We start from the raw sequence: 20759 nt of genomic DNA, 5'->3' as shown, positions 1-20759 counted from the left end.
GTAAAGCCTAATTTTCTAATTCCCCATCAGAAGGAACAAAGCCAGAAAGTAAGTTTCTGTCTGTAGCTTTGTGGTGTCTCATCAACCTTAATTTGATATTATTACAGCTGGACCTCCCACCCGTGGACAGCATCTCCTACACCATGGTTGACCAGCTGGAGATTGACCCCACTTCCATTGAGAAGGTCCAGAAACTGGGCAAGGGTCAGTTCGGTATGGTGTGGCTGGGACTCTGGAACGGAACCACAGAAGTCGCCATCAAGGAGCTTCAAGGTGACTCCCAAATCCACTGCCAAATTCTCTCATGACCCTGTAACCTGCATCTCGTATAATAATTCAAATATTCTTCGTATACCATGTGCGGGCCCAGGCACGGCGATGCCGCCAAGTAGAGGGGTGCGGGCTGAGCGAATATGCGTTCGCTCTCTTATCTTTCTTGTTGCTGAAATTTAAAACGTCATTTTCCCTGGCCAGCATGGGTGGGAAAAAATGTAATGCATTTGATTAATTAGAGCACAGGGGAGACATCCAGGGTTTTTTAGGCCAGTGATCTCCAAACTGCGGCTCGGGGGCCAGATGTGGTCCTTTTACTTGCTCTTATCAGCCCATTATTCCTCCCACTGATACAAGGCATACTTCCTGTCACTAACTCCAGCAATGAGGGACCTATTCCTACCACTGACCCCAACAATGGGGCACTATTCTTCCCACTAACACCAATAATGAGGCACTATTCTTCCCACTAACACCAATGATGGGGCACTATTATTCCCACTAACACAAATGATGGGGCACTATTCTTTCCCGATACCAACAATTGGGCACTATTCCTCCCAAAGACACCAATGATTGGACACTATTTCTTCCCCTAATACCAATCATGGGGCAATATTCCTTCTACTGACACCAATAATGGGGCATTCTTTACTCCCATTGATGCCAGGGCATTGTCTACTCCCACTGGCCACAGTCTGGCCCCCTCAAAGTCTGAAGGACAGTAAACTCGTCCTTTGTTCAGAAAGTTTGGAGGGACTGTTTTAGACCCTTGATGTTTCATTAAAGAGAACCTGTCACCAAAAAAAATCATCACGAAAAGGGCTATATTTTTTGATGTCTGCTATAATGTCTAATGCCTTACAGGCTAGTCACTGTCAAACCACAGCAGTATTTGCCACATATTTGGGTATTACACCATTGCTCCTTGCTCTGTCCCTCAGCCCACCCAAATCTTAGGCTCACCAACTTTGGAAAGTCCGCTGGTATGTAGATAGATAAGTATTAAACTTATTCCCAAACTGTAATAGATGTATTTTTTCTTAACCCTGAGAAAGAAGGCAGAGAGCAGATTTGAAATCATTAGACTGTATGGAGCGCACAGAGTTCAGGTAGACATTAGGAATGTTTTGCAGGAAGATAGAGGGTGTCACATTTTATGACTGAAATGACATTCCTGCTGCCTCTTCACCCCCAGTGTCAGTGGAGTCGCTGCAGAAGTCGCTCCAGGAGGAGGCAAAGACCATGTGGAGACTCAACCATGAGAGGTTGTTGAAGTTGTACGCAGTCTGTCTGAAGTCACAACCGGTCTTCATTGTCACTGAATACATGAAAAATGGAACGTTGAAGAGATACCTGAGAGGTGAGCTCCTGGGGCCCCCTGGGGTGTCCACACAACTTGATGCTCAAAGGATATTTGCAGAGGCATTTAGGCCTATTCACACCAGTCTGATCCACTGCGATGTGACAACAGATACAGAAATGTGCATGCAGCATTTTTGGAAACGCATTGCAAAGCATGTTAGTACACTGTAACACAATGCTGCTTGGAAGGTATGTTAGGATGCCATGTGAGAGCGCCACACTACTTTGAGCAGCAATGCACATTAACAATCAAACCAGTGTACATGTGTTTATTGCACCATAGCCCACTGGGCTGATGTGAATGGTCTCTTAGAATAAATTACATCACTTTGCACCAATGCCCACAATGCAAATTACGGCAAGGCTCAGCTCATGGTATCTCAGTACACTGGTGTAAATGAACCTTCAAACGATCAGTCTAGAGGAGTCATGCCTACCGTGCTTAAGGGGTCATCCAAACATGTTGCTGCATAAGTGCAAATAAAACCCACCAACCAGGATATCTACCAGAGATGAATGAAGTCAGGGCCAGTTCACTATTAAAATATATGTCAAACCAAATTCAGTTTTGGATGGAGGGAGAAAGGACCGGAACTCTTGTCTGGTTTTTAGTGCTATATGGAGCTTTGTTGTAGAGCTTTCCCTTCACTTTCCACTCTATTGACAACTGTCTTTCCTTTAGTAGAGTAAGGGGAGGCTATAAATTCCTATCTGATTTGTATTTCTGTCTGTGCCCCTGTTTTAGATTGTCCCTCACTTCCTGTATGGTGGAACCATAATCAGCAGGAATTGGTCTTTAAATCATATACAGGTGGAGGTGACACGTTGCCATTATGTCACATATCTCACACGCTATTTCTCGCCAATCAACCAGACCTGTTCCTTCTGTGTCATCTATCACAATGACATCTTCTTTTTTTGCCACCAGCCTACAATCCACAAATACGATGCATTCCTTCATTTTGATCTTTGCACCACAATAATGCTGCATTTCAGGTTTAGCCACCTTGAGGTGTTTCCACTTAGAGACACCAGGATACAAAAAAAAAAGAATGATAAAACAAAGATTTAAATTATACGAACAACATCACCTTCTGCTTTCCTGTAGACACTGAGCCCAGTTCTACCACTGCAGAAGACTCCCAGCCCACTTGGCTGCCACCAGCCCACCTGGCTGCTTGCGTCCTCCTGACTGGTACACACACACATGGAGATACCCCAGGGCAAGGTTAGATGAAGACTTGGCACACTACGTTCTTCAAGAGAGCCCCGTTACAGCTGACAGTCTCTGCCCTTGTCTTGTCCCTGCACCGTCTGATCTACTCACTGCCTCTGCTAGCTCTTTCATGCTGCCTATCCATCTTGAATCCCTCCAACTGCTTCCTGTGGTGGGATCCTTCTAGGCCAGCTATCCTAAGCTCCAGCCTGAGGTAAAACCCCTCCCTGGCATGGGTCCCTCAAAAACCACTGACAGCCTCTCCTCAGCACTGCTTCTCCATCTTCATTTAAATTCCCTACGCTTTTAATGTTAAATAAATTATGGAAAGTGGTCAAGGAAATATTAGAGTATCAGGGATTTACAGAATTTTCACCATTGTGGAATTATAGATATTTGCAGGAACTATCTAATGTAGAGAAGAGTAGGGACTGGGAGAGATGTTGACTATCTTTCTCAGCTATATAGGATGGGTGTATTTAAATCATTTCTGGAACTTAAGGAGGAATATGGTATACCAAATAATTCCTTCTTTAAATACCTGCAAGTCAGACATGCTTTTAAAATACAATTTAAAAAGAGTGGATTGAGGTAAATATTCTTTGAAAAATAATTAATGCTGGCACATCCAAGGGTTTGATTTCATTTATACATGATAGTATATGTGACGGGGTGATAGGGGAAATGAGGAGCTCCCCTGCAGGAGGGGATGGGAGGAAGACCTGGGGGACATATTAAACGAACAATGGAAGCCTATCCTGGAAATAGGTCCCTTAAGTACCCTGTCACCATCACAATCAGTGTCACATTTGATGTTACTACATAGAGCATATAAGAAACCTCAGAAATTATTTTTATATGTGTGGAGGATGGATGCTAAATGTCCAAGATGCAGGGACCCAAAGGGAGATCTAATCCAAATGATGTGGAGGTGCCCCAAGTTAAATAGATACTGGAGTGAAGTTGTGGGAAAAATAAATAAGGTATTTGGAATATCTCTCAACCTAGACCCCAAAATATGCTTATTGGGTTGTATGGAGAAGGATAAGAATATGCGGGGGAGGCAAACAGCAATAATTAGATGCCTTTTCCTCGCACGGAAATTGATAGCAAGGACGTGGCTTGCGTTGAACCCACCAACCCGGGTAGAATGGGAGGATGAGTTCAATAAAACAATAAGAAAGGGAAGATTTGTGTATAATAAAAGGGAAAATGACAAAATGTTAAAAAAAAATATGGGAATGCTGGATTAGTAGATAAGGGAAGGATGAGATGTAGAGCTAAGGATTAAGAGGCCCTTCCTCTTGCGGATACCAAGATTTTGTTTCTGCTTTTCTTTTCTGCTGTTTGGAATTATGAATTATGAATAGTGTTTAAATAGAAATGGCACAAAAAAATGGGAAAAAATGAACTGTAGTGCATTATTCAAATAAAGCTATTTATGTTAAATTTTGGGGTGGTGGGTTAAAAGAGAAAGCGAAGGATGTATAAATGTGTATTTGTTCTCTATCTTTTTTTATATGAATAAAAATTTCTTAAATTAAAAAAAAAGTCAAAGGTTGAACTCCCCCAGTTCAGCTGTTCTTAAAGGTAGTTTGCATTATGTTGATTCTAGGGTATAGTTCCCGGTATATTCCTGTAATATGCACCAATCAGCCATACTTTTATGACCACCTACCAGTGGCAGCTGGTTCTCAATATTTTTTTTGGGGGGGGGGGGGGGTGTCAAACAAACGTCGCCTGTGAAAAAAATTAGATGCGCAACCAAAAAGTGAACAAACAAATAATACTATGCAACATATACAGTGAAAAAATACAAATAATGAACCAATAAGTGCAAGAAAAAAATGCAAGGAAAAAATTATTATCACAGCAAGTGTAAAGTGTCCATATAATGTGTTATTCAGCATAACTCCATTCGGTAAAATCCTTCAAATGAGACACTTCAATATATGGGCGAATAAATCCTTCCATGGTGTATCCCCACAGGACATCCAAAGGTTACTAAGCCAAGGATAGTATAGTAAATGCTAGGTGGCCGCCTACCAGATTTGTGGGATCCCTGTTACGGAGATCAAGTGAGCATATGCAGGAAGAATCTTTCAGGCAAGGGGGGCTGGTTCACACATCCTCTCCTCCGCCGGCAAATTCAAATGCTCCTTCGAGATACCTGTGCCAGAAGGGTGCACTCGTGGAATTTTGGTTATGAAATAAAGAGGAAAGAGGGCTTCACGGTGCAGTGGGTTTAAAAAACAGTTCCTTTATTCCATATCATTGGACAACTGACATCTCAAAAGCACTGACAGACAATGCAAAAACGAAAGACACAGCTGCGGTCTGAGCCAGCCAGCTGGTGTGTGGTGACGTTAGGTCCTAAGGCTCCACCCAACGCTGCGTTTCTCCGTACTAGGCGTCAACAGGGAAAGGCCTTTACCTGCTTCCCATACCTGGTGACATCTCTTACCCAGGTAAGTGACGCACACACCCCCTGGCCATCCACATGATGTAAAAGAAAACGTAGTTCATCAGACAAGGCCAACTTCTTCCATTGCTCCATGGTTCAGTTCTGATGCCCATCATAAGCGCTTTTGGCTGTGGACATTGGTCAGCATAGCACCCTGACCAAACTGAGGCTGCAAAGCCCCATACACAATATATTGCAATAATGTCCATTTTTTTTTCTGCTTTTAACCCATCAACTTCATGGACAATATGTTCACTTGTTGCCCAATATATCCCACCTACTTTTAGATGCCATTGTAATGAAATAATCAATGGTACTCACTTTACCTGTCAGTGGTCAGAATATTACGGCTACTGGTTATGATTGCTGTAGCATAGTATAGCACATCTGGGGTATAACTCCCAGCTACCATCCTCCTTTTTTTTTAGCTTAGATCTGTCACAAACAGACAGTAAAACACATATCAATATCTTCATCCTCCATCTCTTTTTTTCTTGACAGAGCACCAGAAGCTCAGGGATTTGGAGTTTCATCAGCAGGTGGATTTTGCAGTGCAGGTAAGCACACTATCAGCACAGGAATGGTGGGAGTCCCTCACAATGCGTACATTAGGTGTACAGACCCAGGAACTCAGCACAGGGATGGTGGGAACTCCTCATAATGGGCACAGCAGGTTTACAACCCGGGAACTCAGCACAGGGATGGTGGGAACCCCTCATAATGGGCACAGCAGGTGTAAAGACACTAGAATTCAGCGCAGGGATGTTGGGAACCCCTCATAATGGGCACAGCAGGTGTACAGACCCAGGAACTCAGTGCAAAGATGGTGAGAACCTCTCATAATGGACACAGAGAATGTGCAGACCTGGGGATGATGGGAACCCCCTTAATGGGCACAGCAGGTGTACAAAGCTGTAAACATAGCGCAGAGCACATAGATCTCGACCCACCAGGAGTCCCTGAGAATGCCAGGGGGTTTAACTCCACAACATACATAAATCACTGAAAACATCACTTTTGAGTGAACAGATTCTTTTTATGATGAACGCGTATTAGCCCAATCACCCTGATCTCTGTGGATGGGGAACAGAGATTGGCACGCAGAAGTGAGTTAATAGAGCATCCAAAAGTCCCATTTAGCAGTTTACCTCAATGCTGGTGAATCCATGAATAATCCAACCTATGTGGGACCTGGATCATCAGGACGAATCTAGATAGACTGGTTGATTATTAACTGTAATGTGTGTGTTGCTATAGGATGAAAAGTGCATTTAATATATACAAAGTGCAGCCAATCAAATTTCACCCTATCTTAGTAACCTAATTAAAGGTTACCGCATCTTTGCATGACCTTAGTGAATAACAGGAATATGTGATCATAGTTTCCCAAACTCCTCTCCCCAGATCTCACAGGGAATGGACTACATGGAGCAAATGGGATGCGTGCACCGGGATCTGCGCTCCGAGAACATCCTTCTGTCTAACATGATGTCCTGTAAGATTGGAGACTTTGGACTGGCCCGTTTCATGGAGAGCTCTTCCATCGCTGTCTCTGCAGGTGACTGATGTTACACTCAACCTAAAATTGTTTTCTCTGTTTCTGGCCTGGATTTTTTTTTTAAAAGCATACCAATAAATAAAATAACAAATGATGGGTATGAAATGGGGTCTCAGTTGTCCACTAGCGGGAAATAAAGCTTGACTAAAATCTACCCTTGTCCCCAGCTGCACCCCACTGGCTCGAGAACTGCTTCAGATTTGACCATGTCTGTCTTCCCAAGGAACCAAGCCTCCAACACAACTCACAATGATGCCACCAAATGGGCTCCCCACTTTGTAACCATATCACCTTCCCACTGCCCCCAAAGACCTCCCAACATGTCAAGCTGCCATGACATTCCATATCTGTTGTCAAACAGTAAACGGGGTGGATGGACGACTTTTTTCCATGTGGACCTTCTGGAATTAATTCCCAGCTGCCCTTAAATGTAACTATAACCCATATCCCTGCAGCTTCTCCCACTACCTGGCCCTTGACCTCAAATCATGTAAGGCCTATTGTATCTACACTAATAGTTAACTCCTTCTTGGGGACTACTTCTCACCCCAGCAATGAAGACCCTCCATTAATATTTTTCCACTAGATATATTTTTAATACTGGCTGCTATCTGCTCTCCATTCCTTCCATACTTTGTTCTGCATATTGCAGCCCATTCATAAAATGTGGGAAAAAGTATAGAATCTGCAGTATCATACAGAGTTCTCTTTGATTACCTTTTTTTCCTCACACGCAACTAATTTTTCAGAGCATTCCACCGGTTTGGGAGTCCTAAAGGTGGCAGACCACTAAGTACTAGACATGTGCAATTTGTTTAATTATTAATTACAATTCAGACACAATTTTTGTTATTCGGAGAATTAGATGTATTCCAATTTCTGAATCACGATAGTAATGAATTTCAAAGAATCTGAAAAAAAATTAAAACAAAATAAGGAATTTGAAAAAAAATGTATTGGAAAAATTTTTAAATGAATTTAAAAATGAATTTGAATTCGAAATGGAAACATATTACAATCAATACAGTAAGATATAAAAGTGAAATAGGATGATAATAATATAAAAGAATAGAATAGAAATAGTTAGAATCAATTAGAATAGAATAGAATAGCATAGAATAGAACGAATATAGCCGTCTTTTGAAATTATAATCGACTCGAAAATAATGATTATACTAACAGAATCCGAAAAAACAAAAGGAATTCCGAAAATACAAAACAAATTCTGAGAACAAATCATTCTATCATAATGAATATGATGAAACAAAATGATTAAAATAACAAATGGATCCGAAATGAACCAAAACAAGTTTTTCCATGCTGCACATGTCTACTAAGAACATTTACTAAGCACATTGCTGAGGGAGGGATTTTTCAAACCTTAGTTAAATGTATAGACGAGTGTTTATTGCAGCACTGTAACAATGTAATAGGAAATTTTCTGTTTAGATTTCTCTAAGTTTGCTAACTGGTTTCTCATTAACAGGTGCTCAGATTCCCATCAAGTGGACAGCCCCGGAGGTCTTCCAGCACCAGAAATACAGTAACAAGTCGGACGTCTGGTCCTTCGGGGTTCTGCTGGGAGAAATCATGACCTACGGCAAGTTACCCTTTCCAGGTAAGCATCCCTGCCTTGTGTGACATGACTGGCTATGATGGTGGCAGTGACATTGCAATGGGTATTTGCCAAGGATGGAAGTGAATCCAATAGGCAGCAGGAGCCTCTCAGTGATACACATTCTTGCAGTGTCTAGTCTTCTCTACAGCTTCTGGTGATGCAGATGTTATGCTGCAGACAAATAATAACAGGACTACTTTGGTGACAGTTTAGAAAAGACCAGTTCGGGTTATAAACTCATAGGCAGGAACGAGGTCAGGGTAGATTGGAGGTAAGGGTGGGATGTTGGTTGGGGCAAGTTGAAGGTAAGGATCTACTGGAGGTTAAGGAGAGCTGGGGGTCAGAATAGGTTGAAGGTCAAGGCGGGCTGGAGGTCAGGGCAGTTTGAAGGTAAGAGTGGGTTGGAGGTCAGGGTGTGCTGAAGGTAGGTTGGGCTGGAGGTCAGGGCAGGGTGAAGGTAAGTGTGGGTTGTAGATCATGGAGGGCTGGAGGTAAGGGTGGGTTGTTAGTCAAAAGAAGGTTGAAAGTAAGGGTCTATTAGAGGTCAGGGAGAGCTAGCAGTCAGAATAGGTTGATGGTCAAGGCGGACTGGAGGTCAGGGCAGTTTGAAGGTAAGAGTGGGTTGAAGGTCAGGGTGTGCTGAAGGTAGGTTGGGCTGGAGGTCAGGGCAGGGTGAAGGTAAGTGTGAGTTGTAGATCATGGAGGGCTGGAGATAAGGGTGGGCTGTTGGTCAGAAGAAGGTTGAAAGTAATGGTGTATTAGAGGTCAGGGAGAGCTGGGGGTCAGAATAGGTTGAAGGTCAAGGCAGGCTGAAGGTCGGGGCAGGTTGAAGGTAAGGGTGGGTTGAAGATCAGGATATGTTGAAGGTAGGGTGGGCTGGAGGTCAGGGCATGGTAAAGGGAAGGGTGGGTTGGAGGGCTGGAGGTCAGGGCAGACAGTAGGAAAAAAAAGTATTTAAGGAACAAGCAGAAGGTCAGGAAAGGTAGCAGGCAGAAATCAGAAATAAAAAAGAGTCCAGATGCAAACTGCTCTAGAAGGCTTCTAAACAACTCTAGAAGACTGGATCTTTGCAGCAGATCTTTCACAGGTACATGAATTGTCTTCTGGCATTTCTCAATCTTCTAGAACTACTCTAGAAAGAATTTTCACAATTGTGCAGTAAAGGGACACTGGTGTGTATGGAGTATACAATGAAGGTGGCTGAAATGGGCCAGTGCAGTTGAAGTGATGCTAATATTGGACCCACCAGAGCCCTGGGTCCCTCTGGGCCAAACACGCCTTATAATTTATCCAGATGGAAACTTCAAGGCAGCTTTTCTTCATCCAAAAAGCGTTATCTCTCCTCAATGAATGAACACCAGTCACTGGACTCGTTTAGTACCAAATTCGTTTATTAAAGAATTTCGACAAGGTCGGAAATTTCCGAATTAACGAAAACCTGTTTAATGAATTCTTCCGAATATTCATAAATTCGAATATTGAAAAATTCGAAAATTTGGAAATTCGAAAATCTGAAAATTCTAAATTCGAAAATCCGAAATTAAATGAAAATTCAAAAGAAGAACGAAAATCCAAAAATTCGAAAATCTGAAATAATAACTAACTAATAATAACTAAACTGTTACTAACTATTAAATTATAGGTATTGGAATTTCCTTTCAAATTTGGCTGTATACGTAACGAATTTATCCGAAGTTACTAATTTTCTGAAATACCGATTTACGAAATTATGAATTTACAAATTTACAACTTTCGATCATTACGAATTACCCCAAAAACGAAAAAAAAAAAAAAAACGAATGAAACTAATACATTTTTCGTCAATGCACATGTCTACCAGTCACCAAAAAAAAGGAAATTACAGGGTAATCGTGCAACACAGTTTTAATAAAAATGACCCATTTAAAACACATCCCACAATTCATGCGCTTACACATTAGACCAGACCCGAACCAGCTCGATCAGCATATCTCAATAAAATCCAGACACCCGTTCCTCTTACCAGACCCCTTTACCCAACAAGCACTACCGTTCCTCTTACCAGACCTCGGCGTGCGTTCCATTGACAAATGAATGTGACGTCACTTGCGGTCCACACATTACATGAGTTTACACTTGTTATGTACACATTTAACCCCTTTATTATTCAAGATGTTAAACCCTTCTCAGTGAGTGTACAGTGACAGTGTACAGTATTATCACTGATCACTGTATTAGCGTCGCTGGTGATGTCAGTGGCAGTTAGTCAGCTCCCACCCAGTGTCAGTTAGTGTCAGATTTCTTGCCGCACTATCATGGTCCTGCTTTAAGTCGCTCATGACCACCAATAGTAGTTTACAAAAAATAAATAAATAAACATTCCAGCATGTACCCCATAGTTTGTAGACGCTAAAACGTTCACACAAACCAATCAATATACACTTACTGGGATTTTTTTTTTAACAAAGACATGTAGCAGAATACATTTTGGCCTACATCCTTTTTTTTTTTTGAGGGGGGGGGGTGGTTTATAGCAGAAAGTAAAAAAAATATTTAAAAAAAAAAAATTCAGAACTTTCTTTTGGTGGTATTTAATCACCACTGTTTTTTTTTGTTTGTTTTTTTTTGTTTGTTTTTTTTTTTTTATAAACAAAAAAAAAATACTGATTTTTTTTTTTTTTAAATGTTAGTCTTTATTTAATAAAAAAAAAAAAAAAAAAAAAAACAAAAAAGACTGATTTTTTTTTTTTTAATTTCAGTCATTTTTGTTTATATAATAAAAAAAACAAACAAAAAAAAACAATGGTGATCAAATACCACCAAAAGAAAGTTCTAGCACAGTGCTGAATAGCCAAAAAATGGTCTGGTCTTGAAGGGGGGAGCTCAAGTGGTTAAAGATTCAATGTGTCCATTTACTGTTTACTTTTTTCATGAATGAGTAGGGGTACCATGTACCCCTAACTTACTTACATTGGGAGCTGGTATCTGGGGATCCCTTTATCTTAAAGGGGCTTACAGATTCTATTAATCTCCTCCCACTGGCAGACTCCCACAACCACCAGCCCAGTGTTGTGGGGAAGAGGTCCTTGTCCTCATCAACTTAGGGATAAGGTGCTTTGCCCTCCAGAAGCATGCTAAAGCTAGATCCAACCACCAACAAAAAGCTCATCAGTTAACACACATGGAAGGCCAACCCATGTTCCGACTCAGACCTCTGGATCTTTTAACAGAGTCTGGCAGATCAGACATCATAGCTGACATCAGACCCTTGAGCACATCCTACTGGAGAAATCTCTACACTACAGCAAAACTGCAAAAAAAAAAAAAAAAAAAGGTTCAGTTTTACGTAGGCCTGGGGGAACAAATCCCTACACTCACAACACATGTAGTAATGAACAGTGATATAGCCCTGTTACAACCCAATCTCTATTTTTTCCATAGATAAATCAAACGGGGACTACCGTAAAGATATTCTGGATGGTAAACGTCTGGAACCTCCAAGTGAGAGCCACCCAGAGGTATCGCATATCATGGAGATGTGTTGGAGGTACCAATCCAGCAGCAGACCTTCTTTCTCCGAGGTTGAGGGATTTTTAATGGACCTGCTGAACCCAATTCTGGTTGATGACATAGTGGAGTGACCAGTCCCCAAGATCCTGAGATGATGATAATAAACATAAGGGGATGATAGTATGACTCTAATCTAATCCCGCATCAAAAGATTATCTTCGGAAGGAAATAAACCATAAAAAGGCCAAAGTCCTCTATGACTTATTCAGCTCTCTCCTATCACTGCTCCTTCCTTCTAGGCAGATCTGTCTGACATCTTGGTCGCATCTGTTGGTGGCCTTATAATGAGCGGACATGTGGAAGCCGTCGTCTCACTTTGATGGCGCTTGGACGAAGCTCAGATATTCCAATATGTTACATTGTTACATGAACAGATATATTGCACTGTTGGCTTAGGATGATGGTCTTCCTATGTATTGGATGAAGGATAGGGGTCTTCAGGATTGTGCTGGTGTGATGAGAATGAGAGAAGGTCCTCCCCAAACGTCAGTCTCAGCAGAATTGCAGAAAGCCTTTATGAATGAAAGGGTTACAGCTCAGGGTAAAGACATCCATTGGGGGTGGGTGGAAAATGTGTCTTACCAAGATTGTATATTCTGGCAATGCCTCAACCTCTAGATCAATCCCGAATTGTGTTATTGCTGAACGGTTGACTATGGAATTGCTGCATAATAGATATACATTATATATGGCTGCTGTAGTGCTCATCGTATCATGTAAGCTGAGTGTAATTCTCAGTATCTGTTCTTATTCAGTATTTGTATTTCTTATTCTGTATGTATGGACTCTGCACAACAGCACTGCTCTTGTCCTTCATGCTGGGTATAATTCTGTTTTTATTCATCACTTTGTGAGGAAACCATTAAAGTGTCACTAAACCCACAACATAAAAAAAACATCAATAAATGGTGTATTACATGCAGTTTAAAGTCACTATAGGATTTCCTGTATTTTGCAAAAAAAACTTGGTTGATCCTGCTGCTCTCTATCTCCCCCTTCTGTCCATGTCCCCCACTGCAGTTGGTGATTTTGCAGAGCAGTGGTTGGCAGCTCTGCACATGCTCAGTTTTCAGTCTATTTTGTACCCTAATCATTTCTTCCCTATCACATCGGAGCAGCCCATGTGCACTGCCGAAAAAATCAGTTTGATTTAGTTGAATTTGTTTTTGTTTTTTTTTTAGTTTTTCAGGTCATTCGTTATGATAGAAATTTGTTATTTCGAATAAATTTGTAACTTCGGAAAAATACTAATTCATTATGTTCCATTTGTTTAGATGGGGGATTCGTTATTTTGATAATTCGGAAAAATCCAAAATTTGAAAATTCAGAAATTCGAAAATCCCAAATTTAGAAAATTTGAAAATAAGAACAAATAGCCAAAAATTCGAAAGAATGCAAATCCAAAAATCTGAAACAATAACTAGCTAATAATAGCTAACTATTAAATTATAGATATTGGAATTTCCTTTTAAATGTGTCTGTTAGTGAACGTAACGAATACGAATTTATTCGAAGTTATGAATTATCCAAAAAAACGAATGCCGCATCTAAACAAATGGAATGTAGCAAATTAATAATAATAATAATAATAATAATAATAATAAAAAGGTTTAATTATTATTAATTATTATTATCATTTTTATTAATATAAATTTTTTACGTTCCATTCATTTAGATACAGCATTCGTTATTTTGGATAATTCGGAAATTGGGATAAATTTGTATTTGTTACGTTCACTAACAGCCACATTTGAAAGGAAATTCCAAAACCTATAATTTAATAGTTAGTAATAGTTATTATTATTATTATTATTATTATTATTATACAGGATTTATATAGCGCCGACAGTTTACGCAGCGCTTTACAACAACATTAGGGCAGACAGTACAAGTACAATACAATTCAATACAGGAGGAATCAGAGGGCCCGCTATTAATTAGTTATTATTTTGGATTTTCGAATTTTTTGGGTTTTCGAATTTTCGTTCTTATTTTCGGATTTTTGAATTTCCGAATTTTTGTTTTCGGAAAAATTTATTAAACGGGTTTCGTTAATTCGAATATTTCCGAATTAACGAATTTGTCGAATTTTGTCAAAAAATGAATTCGGAACGAAACGAATTGCACATGTCTAGTCACACATGTAGGCGTACACACACAGTGGTAAATGAGAGTCCAGTCCTTCCTTCCTCCTCCATGCCCACTAATCAGTTAAACATAATGGGGGGCAGGTATAATAGAAGCTTCACCTCCCTCTTAAGACACAGGCTGGAGGGGCGTGACACAGTCTATGACTGGCAGAAATCCGTTCACACCTTGTTATTGCCAGAAAATAGTAAAGATTTGATTTCAAATATTTTTTATTCATATTAATAATTTCTTTTTACTCTGTATCGCAAAGGCTGTTTTTTTTTTTTTTGTTTTTTGTTTTTTGTTTTTTTTTTAACATGTGACCAGCAGCTCCTCTAGAGCTGAAGCTCCTTCTGCCACTAGACTAGATGCTCCTCCTGCCACTGTTTCCCTGCACACAAGCTGGGAGAGAGCTGGGTCATGTGATAGCTGTATATCAATCAGGAAAAAAGTACGGTACTTATTATTATTATTTTTTTTTTTTTTACTAAAATAATTACAGTGCCATTATCCACATACATAGAGAATGTGGATGATGGATGTGGATATAGAGAAGGGATCATGTAAATTAAACAGTGTGCGTTTAGTATCACTTTAAATATCATCGGTTTTCAGATTTTTTTTTTTTTTTTGGTGTGCTCTGTAAAGTGTTATCAAATTGGTAGGTATTAAACTGAATAAGGTAATTAAAAAAAATCTACATTCTATTGTCTTGTTTTATTTTCCCTGAGCAGCGGAGATAGACTTACTCCTTTTTAATATGGATGTAATCAGTAGCAGAGTGGAGATGTCAGGATTGTCCTCCCATTCCTGACTCATCTACTGGGGCAGAGATATTAGCATATTCTAGAATATTATATCTGTTAGGAATGAGCTCAAGGTTTGGACGGAAACATGGTTCAGATAAACTTTCCGGGTCTGGATCGAATCTGAACTTTGGGGATGCGACCAGAATTTTGAACCGTGACAATGCTTGCATCAGCAACACTATTCCTGTAGTTTTCCTGCTGGAGAACACATTTCAGGGTATAATAGACGGGCACAGCAACAGGAGGAAGAGGGGGACTTCCTGGTGGCAGGTGCAGTCTACTTTCTGCCCTGCAGGTGGCGCTCAACCACAGCTGCATTGCAGAGAGGGAGAGGAAGTTAAGAGGAACATAGTTCCTTTATGGTTTCCTGGATCACTGGGGAAGCTATCCCATTGGATGTTTCTGCCTCGTGTGACTCCAGCGGCCATCTTGGGTCAGGCAGAGTCTATTTAAAGCAGTGTTCCAGCTGTTTGTTTGTTTTTTTAAGTCAGCAACGACAAACACTGTAGCTGCTGACTTTTAATAAGGGCCCTTACCTGTCCAGCGAGCCTGCGATGTCAGCCCCCCGAGGCCGATGCGTCCATTTGATCGGGTGCCGGTGCCACCATTGCAACTAAGGGAAACGGGCAGTGGAACCATGCGGCTTCACTGCCCGTTGCCTACTGTGCATGCGCGAGTCGCGCGCCGCTTTGTGAATGGCCCCGTCGTCTTCTGGGACACACACAGGTCCCAGAAGACAACGGGGGAGCTCGTCGAAGAGGAGGAAGTGACAGAGCAGCTCAGCGAACTAGGAAGAGGCAGATTAGGAAGACTGCCTAGCAACAGGGGTTTCTGTGAAGTAAAACATATTTTTTCTATGTTTTTTAATTTATTTCAAAGAAAATTTTAATGTATAAATGTTTTTTTTTAGGGTAGACCTCTGCTTTAAGACTCTGGCTCCCAGGTTTGGTGCACATTTTGCATATGGGTAGTGCAGGGAAAGGTCACCTGTCTGTCAGGGACAGTATTTGCTGTAGGGAGAGGTTCCAGGCGAGTAGGAAAAGAGCAGGGACATACTATCTTTCCTGGAAGACTCCCCGTTTGGGCACAGACCGGCCAGGCCTCATTCCATCCCTCGAGACAGATGCTGTCGGTGCACTCAAGACCTGCTGCTACACTGTTTGCAGCAACACTCTGTGACTCCACCAGGTCGGGTTGATTTCCCACCAGGTAGTTGTGCTTGTTAGAACTTTAACTACAATACAGTTCTGTTACTGCACCGGACTCTGAATGTTTACTGCCGCCGCACCACACTGTGCCTCCTCACACCCGATTTATCCAGATTCCCTCCCTGTGAGGCCACAGCAGGCCCAGGAGGTAGCATTGTAGAGGAGGAGGACCTAGGGCAGGCTTCCAGTGGTAGGATTCATCCCATAAACCCTGGGAGGAATTCGGCTCCTCTGCCTCCAGCAAATTGTGGCCGATTGGCTTCCAGTGCCTTCAAAATCACACCAGGATTTGTGGCATCAAGTAGAAATACTGTTAGTGGTTGGCCACCCTCCTAGATCCATGTTATAAAGGGTAAGTTGCAGAGCTCATCCTGCCCTCACAGAAGGAGCAGACAATGAAACCTATGCAGAGAAACCTTTTAACCTTCTTTCCAGGGACTGACATTTTATGGTCAAGCTAGGATCCTCCTGTCGGTAAAAAAGGAGCAGCGGTGGTGGTGGCTAAAGAAGGTTTTCAGGACATTATTTACTACCCAGCTTCCAGGACTATCTGCTGCCAGCTGCTATAGATAGCAGCTGAATCATATGGTGACTGATTACATGGAGTCAAGGGCAGATATTGACACCCTCAACTACTGGGAAATAAAGATGCACTACTGCTAGAGCTTGCCTGGTATGCAATCAAGCTACTGGGATGTCCTGCACCCAGTGTGTTTTCTGAACATCCATTTTGCACTGGGGGATTCAGGTCCACAAAAAAATAGTTTTAGACTACAGCCAAAGGCCTCTACTTTTACTACTGCAGGCCTAGAAATAAATGCAATTTACCACCACCAATGCCATCTCCTGCCCCTATGAGCACACCCTGTTACCACTAGCTTGGTAGCAAGGTTCACTGCTGGCAAAGTTTAATGGTAGCAAGGTTCACTGGTGGCAGAGCTCAATGGTAGCAAGCGGCACTGCATGCAGAGCTCAATGGTAGCAAGGTCCACTGGTGGCAGAGCTCAATGGTAGCAAAGTGAACTGGTGGCAGAGCTCAATGGTAGCAAGGTCCACTGGTGGCAGAGCTCAATGGTAGCAAAGTGAACTGGTGGCAGAGCTCAATGGTAGCAAGGTGCACTGGGGACAGAGCTCAATGGTAGCAAGGTGCACTGGTGGCAGAGCTCAATAGTAGCAAGGTACATGGGATGCAGAGCTCAATGGTAGCAAGGTTCACTGGTGGCAAAGTTTATTGGTACCAAGGTTCACCGGTGGCAGAGCTCAATGGTAGCAAGGTGCACTGGTGGCAAGGTTCAATGGTAGCAAGGTGCACTGGTGGCAAGGTTCAATGGTAGCAAGGTGCACTGGTGGAAGAGCTCAATGGTAGCAAGGTGCACTGGATGCAGAGCTCAATGGTAGCAAGGTGCACTGGATGCAGAGCTCAATGGTAGCATGGTGCACCAGTGGCAGAGTTCAATGGTAGCAAGGTACACCTCTACTTTTTCTAATGCAGGCGTAGAAATAAATGCCATCTCCCACCACCAATGGCATCTCCTGCCCCCAAGAGCACACTCTGCCACATTACCTCGGTAGCAAGGTGCACTAGCTGCAAAGTTCAATGGTAGCAAGGTGCACTAGTGGCAGAGCTCAATGGTGACAAGGCTCAATAGTAACAAGGGTGCTCTGTAACATAAAATTGTTTCTTGAGTGGTGAAACTATGTCCTACTGTAATTTAAATAGCCTTCTCATTCATGTGAGGCACCATGTGATGTAGCCTTGACATTCTGGGTAAAATCTACAAGTACCTATGGTTGTGAGACACAAAAGAGGTGCCACCTGGGAGCACAGTAGGTAGGTAACCATGACAGAGGGATATGCAAAATGGTTCCTCCCCAAACAGGGTATTGCAGGACCTTCGCCAAGTGGAAGTGTGGGTTTGATCCACCCAGGACAGGACCTCTGTGCACCGAGGGGCTTCTCTTCCTGGGAAATTACTGCAAACAGCATAAAACAATAACCATAAGTATATAGATGCACACCATTATGGAAATAATACAAGATTTATTTAAGAAAAGATGAATAACAATACATACATCTAATGTACAAACATATATTATCAGCAAAGGGTCCGATAGGAGCCCTGATGGAATTGTGCACATATACCCGGGTGTATATAGTTAATAATGAAGATACCTCCAGATGAATGTTGCAGCAAAGTCCAGTTGCAGGTGCCCCTGACGCAGCATCTGTCTTTGTGTCAGAGACCTGAAGACAGCATCACCGGATATGGGGCGATCCTCCAACTGTTGTCCGACCAGCCTGGAATGGAATTTCTCATCAGGAAGAACTGAGGTGTGGCACCAAAACTCAGCATCAGCTCTGTGTTTTAGTTCCTCCCTAGTAGTGTATAATAGTTTCTTCTGGTTCAGGATTTAGTAGCATTGACAAGGTATGTGGATGAGACTTTCTATCTCTTGCCACATCCTCTTTCCAGGGTTTCAAAGACAATGACCCAAGGGCAGGAAGGGCATATATATTTACAGTTATTTGCAGGCATTTACAAATTCAGACAGAAGAGGGCAATAGACCTCTACACTAGGATACATAGCAAAACATTTGTTTTCTATTCACCCTGTTCAAACCATAATGCTACTTTGAGGTGCATTGTGGTACACTGTGTAAAACAGGAACAGGAATGCGGTGTGATTCCTGTCTGAATCGCATTGTTTTTTCCCCTACTGCTCCTGTGTGTGTGTATAGAAAGGAGTAAGTGCCATCTAGTGGGCAGTTTATTAAAAATGTTAAAACTCACAGTACATATTTGGCCAAATGCAAAATCTCCCTCTCTTGTGGCATCTTCCCAAACTCTGAATAGCGCTAGTCACCCTTATCCTTAAAAAGCCCCCACTGGACCCCACCTTAACAACCTATGCCCCATACCTATACCTTACTCCCCTTCTCCTCCAAACTTCTTGAAAGACTGGTCTACAACCGACTGAGCGACCATCTGACCATGAACAAATTTCTTGATCCCCTTCAGTCCGGATTTTGCCCTCAACGCTCCACAGAAACTGCTCTTCTTAAACTCACAAATGACCTACTAATGGCTAAAATCAATGGACACTATTATCTACTACTTCTCCTGGACCACTCTGCTGCCTTTGACCCAGTGGATCAACCCCTCCTCCTCAAAAAACTCTACTCCTTTGGTGTCCATAACTATACTCTTTGCTGGTTCTCATCCTACCTATCCCACTGCTCCTTCAGTGTCACTTACAACTCTACTTTTTCCTCTCCTCTTCCTTTCCCTGTCGCGGTCCCCCAAGGTTCTGTTCTTGGACCTCTTCTTTTCTCCATCTACACCCCCTCTCTGGGTCAGTTGATTGCCTCCCATGGCTTTCAATATCATCTCTACGCTGATGACACCCAAATCTATCTCTCCACCCCCCAGCTCTCTCCATCTGTCTCGTCAAGCGTCGCCAACTTACTAGCAGATATATCAGCCTGGATGTCACATCACTTCCTCAAACTCAACCTATCCAAAACCGAGCTCATGATATTTCCTCCCCCACGTGCCACTTCCCCTGACTTCTCTGTCCAAATCAATGGCTCAACTATCAACTTGTCCCCCCACACCAGGGTCCTAGGTGTAATCCTGAACTCCAAACTAACCTTTCGACCCCACATCCAATCGCTATCCAAAATTTGCCACCTCAACCTCCGCAACATCTCCAAGATACGCCCCTCCGTCATCACAAAGCTTCCAATCCACTCCCTGGTCATCTCTTGCCTTCTATACTGCAACTCCTTTCTCACTGGCTCACCTCTAAATAGGCTATCCCCACTTCAGTCCATCATGAACGCTGCTGCCAGGCTCATCCACCTTGCAAACTGCTCAGTGTCTGTTATAACCCTCTGCCAATCCCCCCATTGGCTGCCACTCACCCAACAAATTAAATTCAAGACACTAACAATAACTTACAAAGCCATCCACAACCTGGCCCCAGCTACATCTCTAACCTGGTCTCAAGATACCAACCTAATCGTTCTTTTCGCTCCTCCCAAGACCTCCTGCTCTCAAGCTCCCTTGTCACCTCATCCCATGCTCCCCTCCAGGACTTCTCCAGAGCCTCTTTACTATTTATATAAAAAGGTACATACAGGAAGGGGATAAAGATATAAAGAAAAAACACAAAGACACAAAGAAAGTATGCTGTGTATCAACACAAAATGAGATAAGCACAATAATATATTTTTTTAAGGTGCAAGTATTGGTAAATGTCACTTATGTAAGTATAGAAAATGGTGAAATGTTAATAATTTGGTGATTTCTCTTTGAGGAAGGGGTATAATTCATCTTCCCCCTATCCACCTCCTTTACTATCTCAGAAACACTATAGAGACCCCTGGATGCAACCTAGTATTTTTAATATAGCCTCCTGGAATGTCAGGGGGCTTGGGAACCCGGTTAAAAAAATGGCGGTTATTTCTACACTTGAGAAAGGTCAGATGGATTTGGTCTGCCTACAGGAGATGCACTTAAGGAGAAATACGACCGCATGCCTGTATGGTAAGAAATTTCGGTTCTA

The 20759-nt window shown here is 42.1% G+C and overlaps 1 protein-coding gene across 2 annotated transcripts in view; it reads left to right on the top strand.

Moving 5' to 3' along the window:
* LOC141139005 (tyrosine-protein kinase Src42A-like) overlaps positions 1 to 12965 on the top strand; it is a 59896-nt gene extending 46931 nt beyond the window's left edge. For both annotated transcript variants that reach the window (XM_073624776.1, XM_073624775.1), the window contains exons 4-9: positions 108 to 273; positions 1472 to 1636; positions 5820 to 5875; positions 6723 to 6876; positions 8363 to 8494; positions 11915 to 12965. In XM_073624776.1, coding sequence (XP_073480877.1) covers positions 108 to 273; positions 1472 to 1636; positions 5820 to 5875; positions 6723 to 6876; positions 8363 to 8494; positions 11915 to 12114 — 873 coding nt within the window. In that variant the 3' untranslated portion in view covers positions 12115 to 12965. The remainder of the gene's footprint in view (positions 1 to 107; positions 274 to 1471; positions 1637 to 5819; positions 5876 to 6722; positions 6877 to 8362; positions 8495 to 11914) is intronic.
* The last annotated feature ends 7794 nt before the right edge of the window (positions 12966 to 20759 follow it).

Source organism: Aquarana catesbeiana, linkage group LG04 (genome assembly GCF_042186555.1).
Source record: "Aquarana catesbeiana isolate 2022-GZ linkage group LG04, ASM4218655v1, whole genome shotgun sequence".
NCBI lineage: Eukaryota > Metazoa > Chordata > Amphibia > Anura > Ranidae > Aquarana > Aquarana catesbeiana.
The sequence above is the reverse complement of the archived record's forward strand: the minus strand, read 5'-3'. Positions and strand labels throughout refer to the sequence as shown.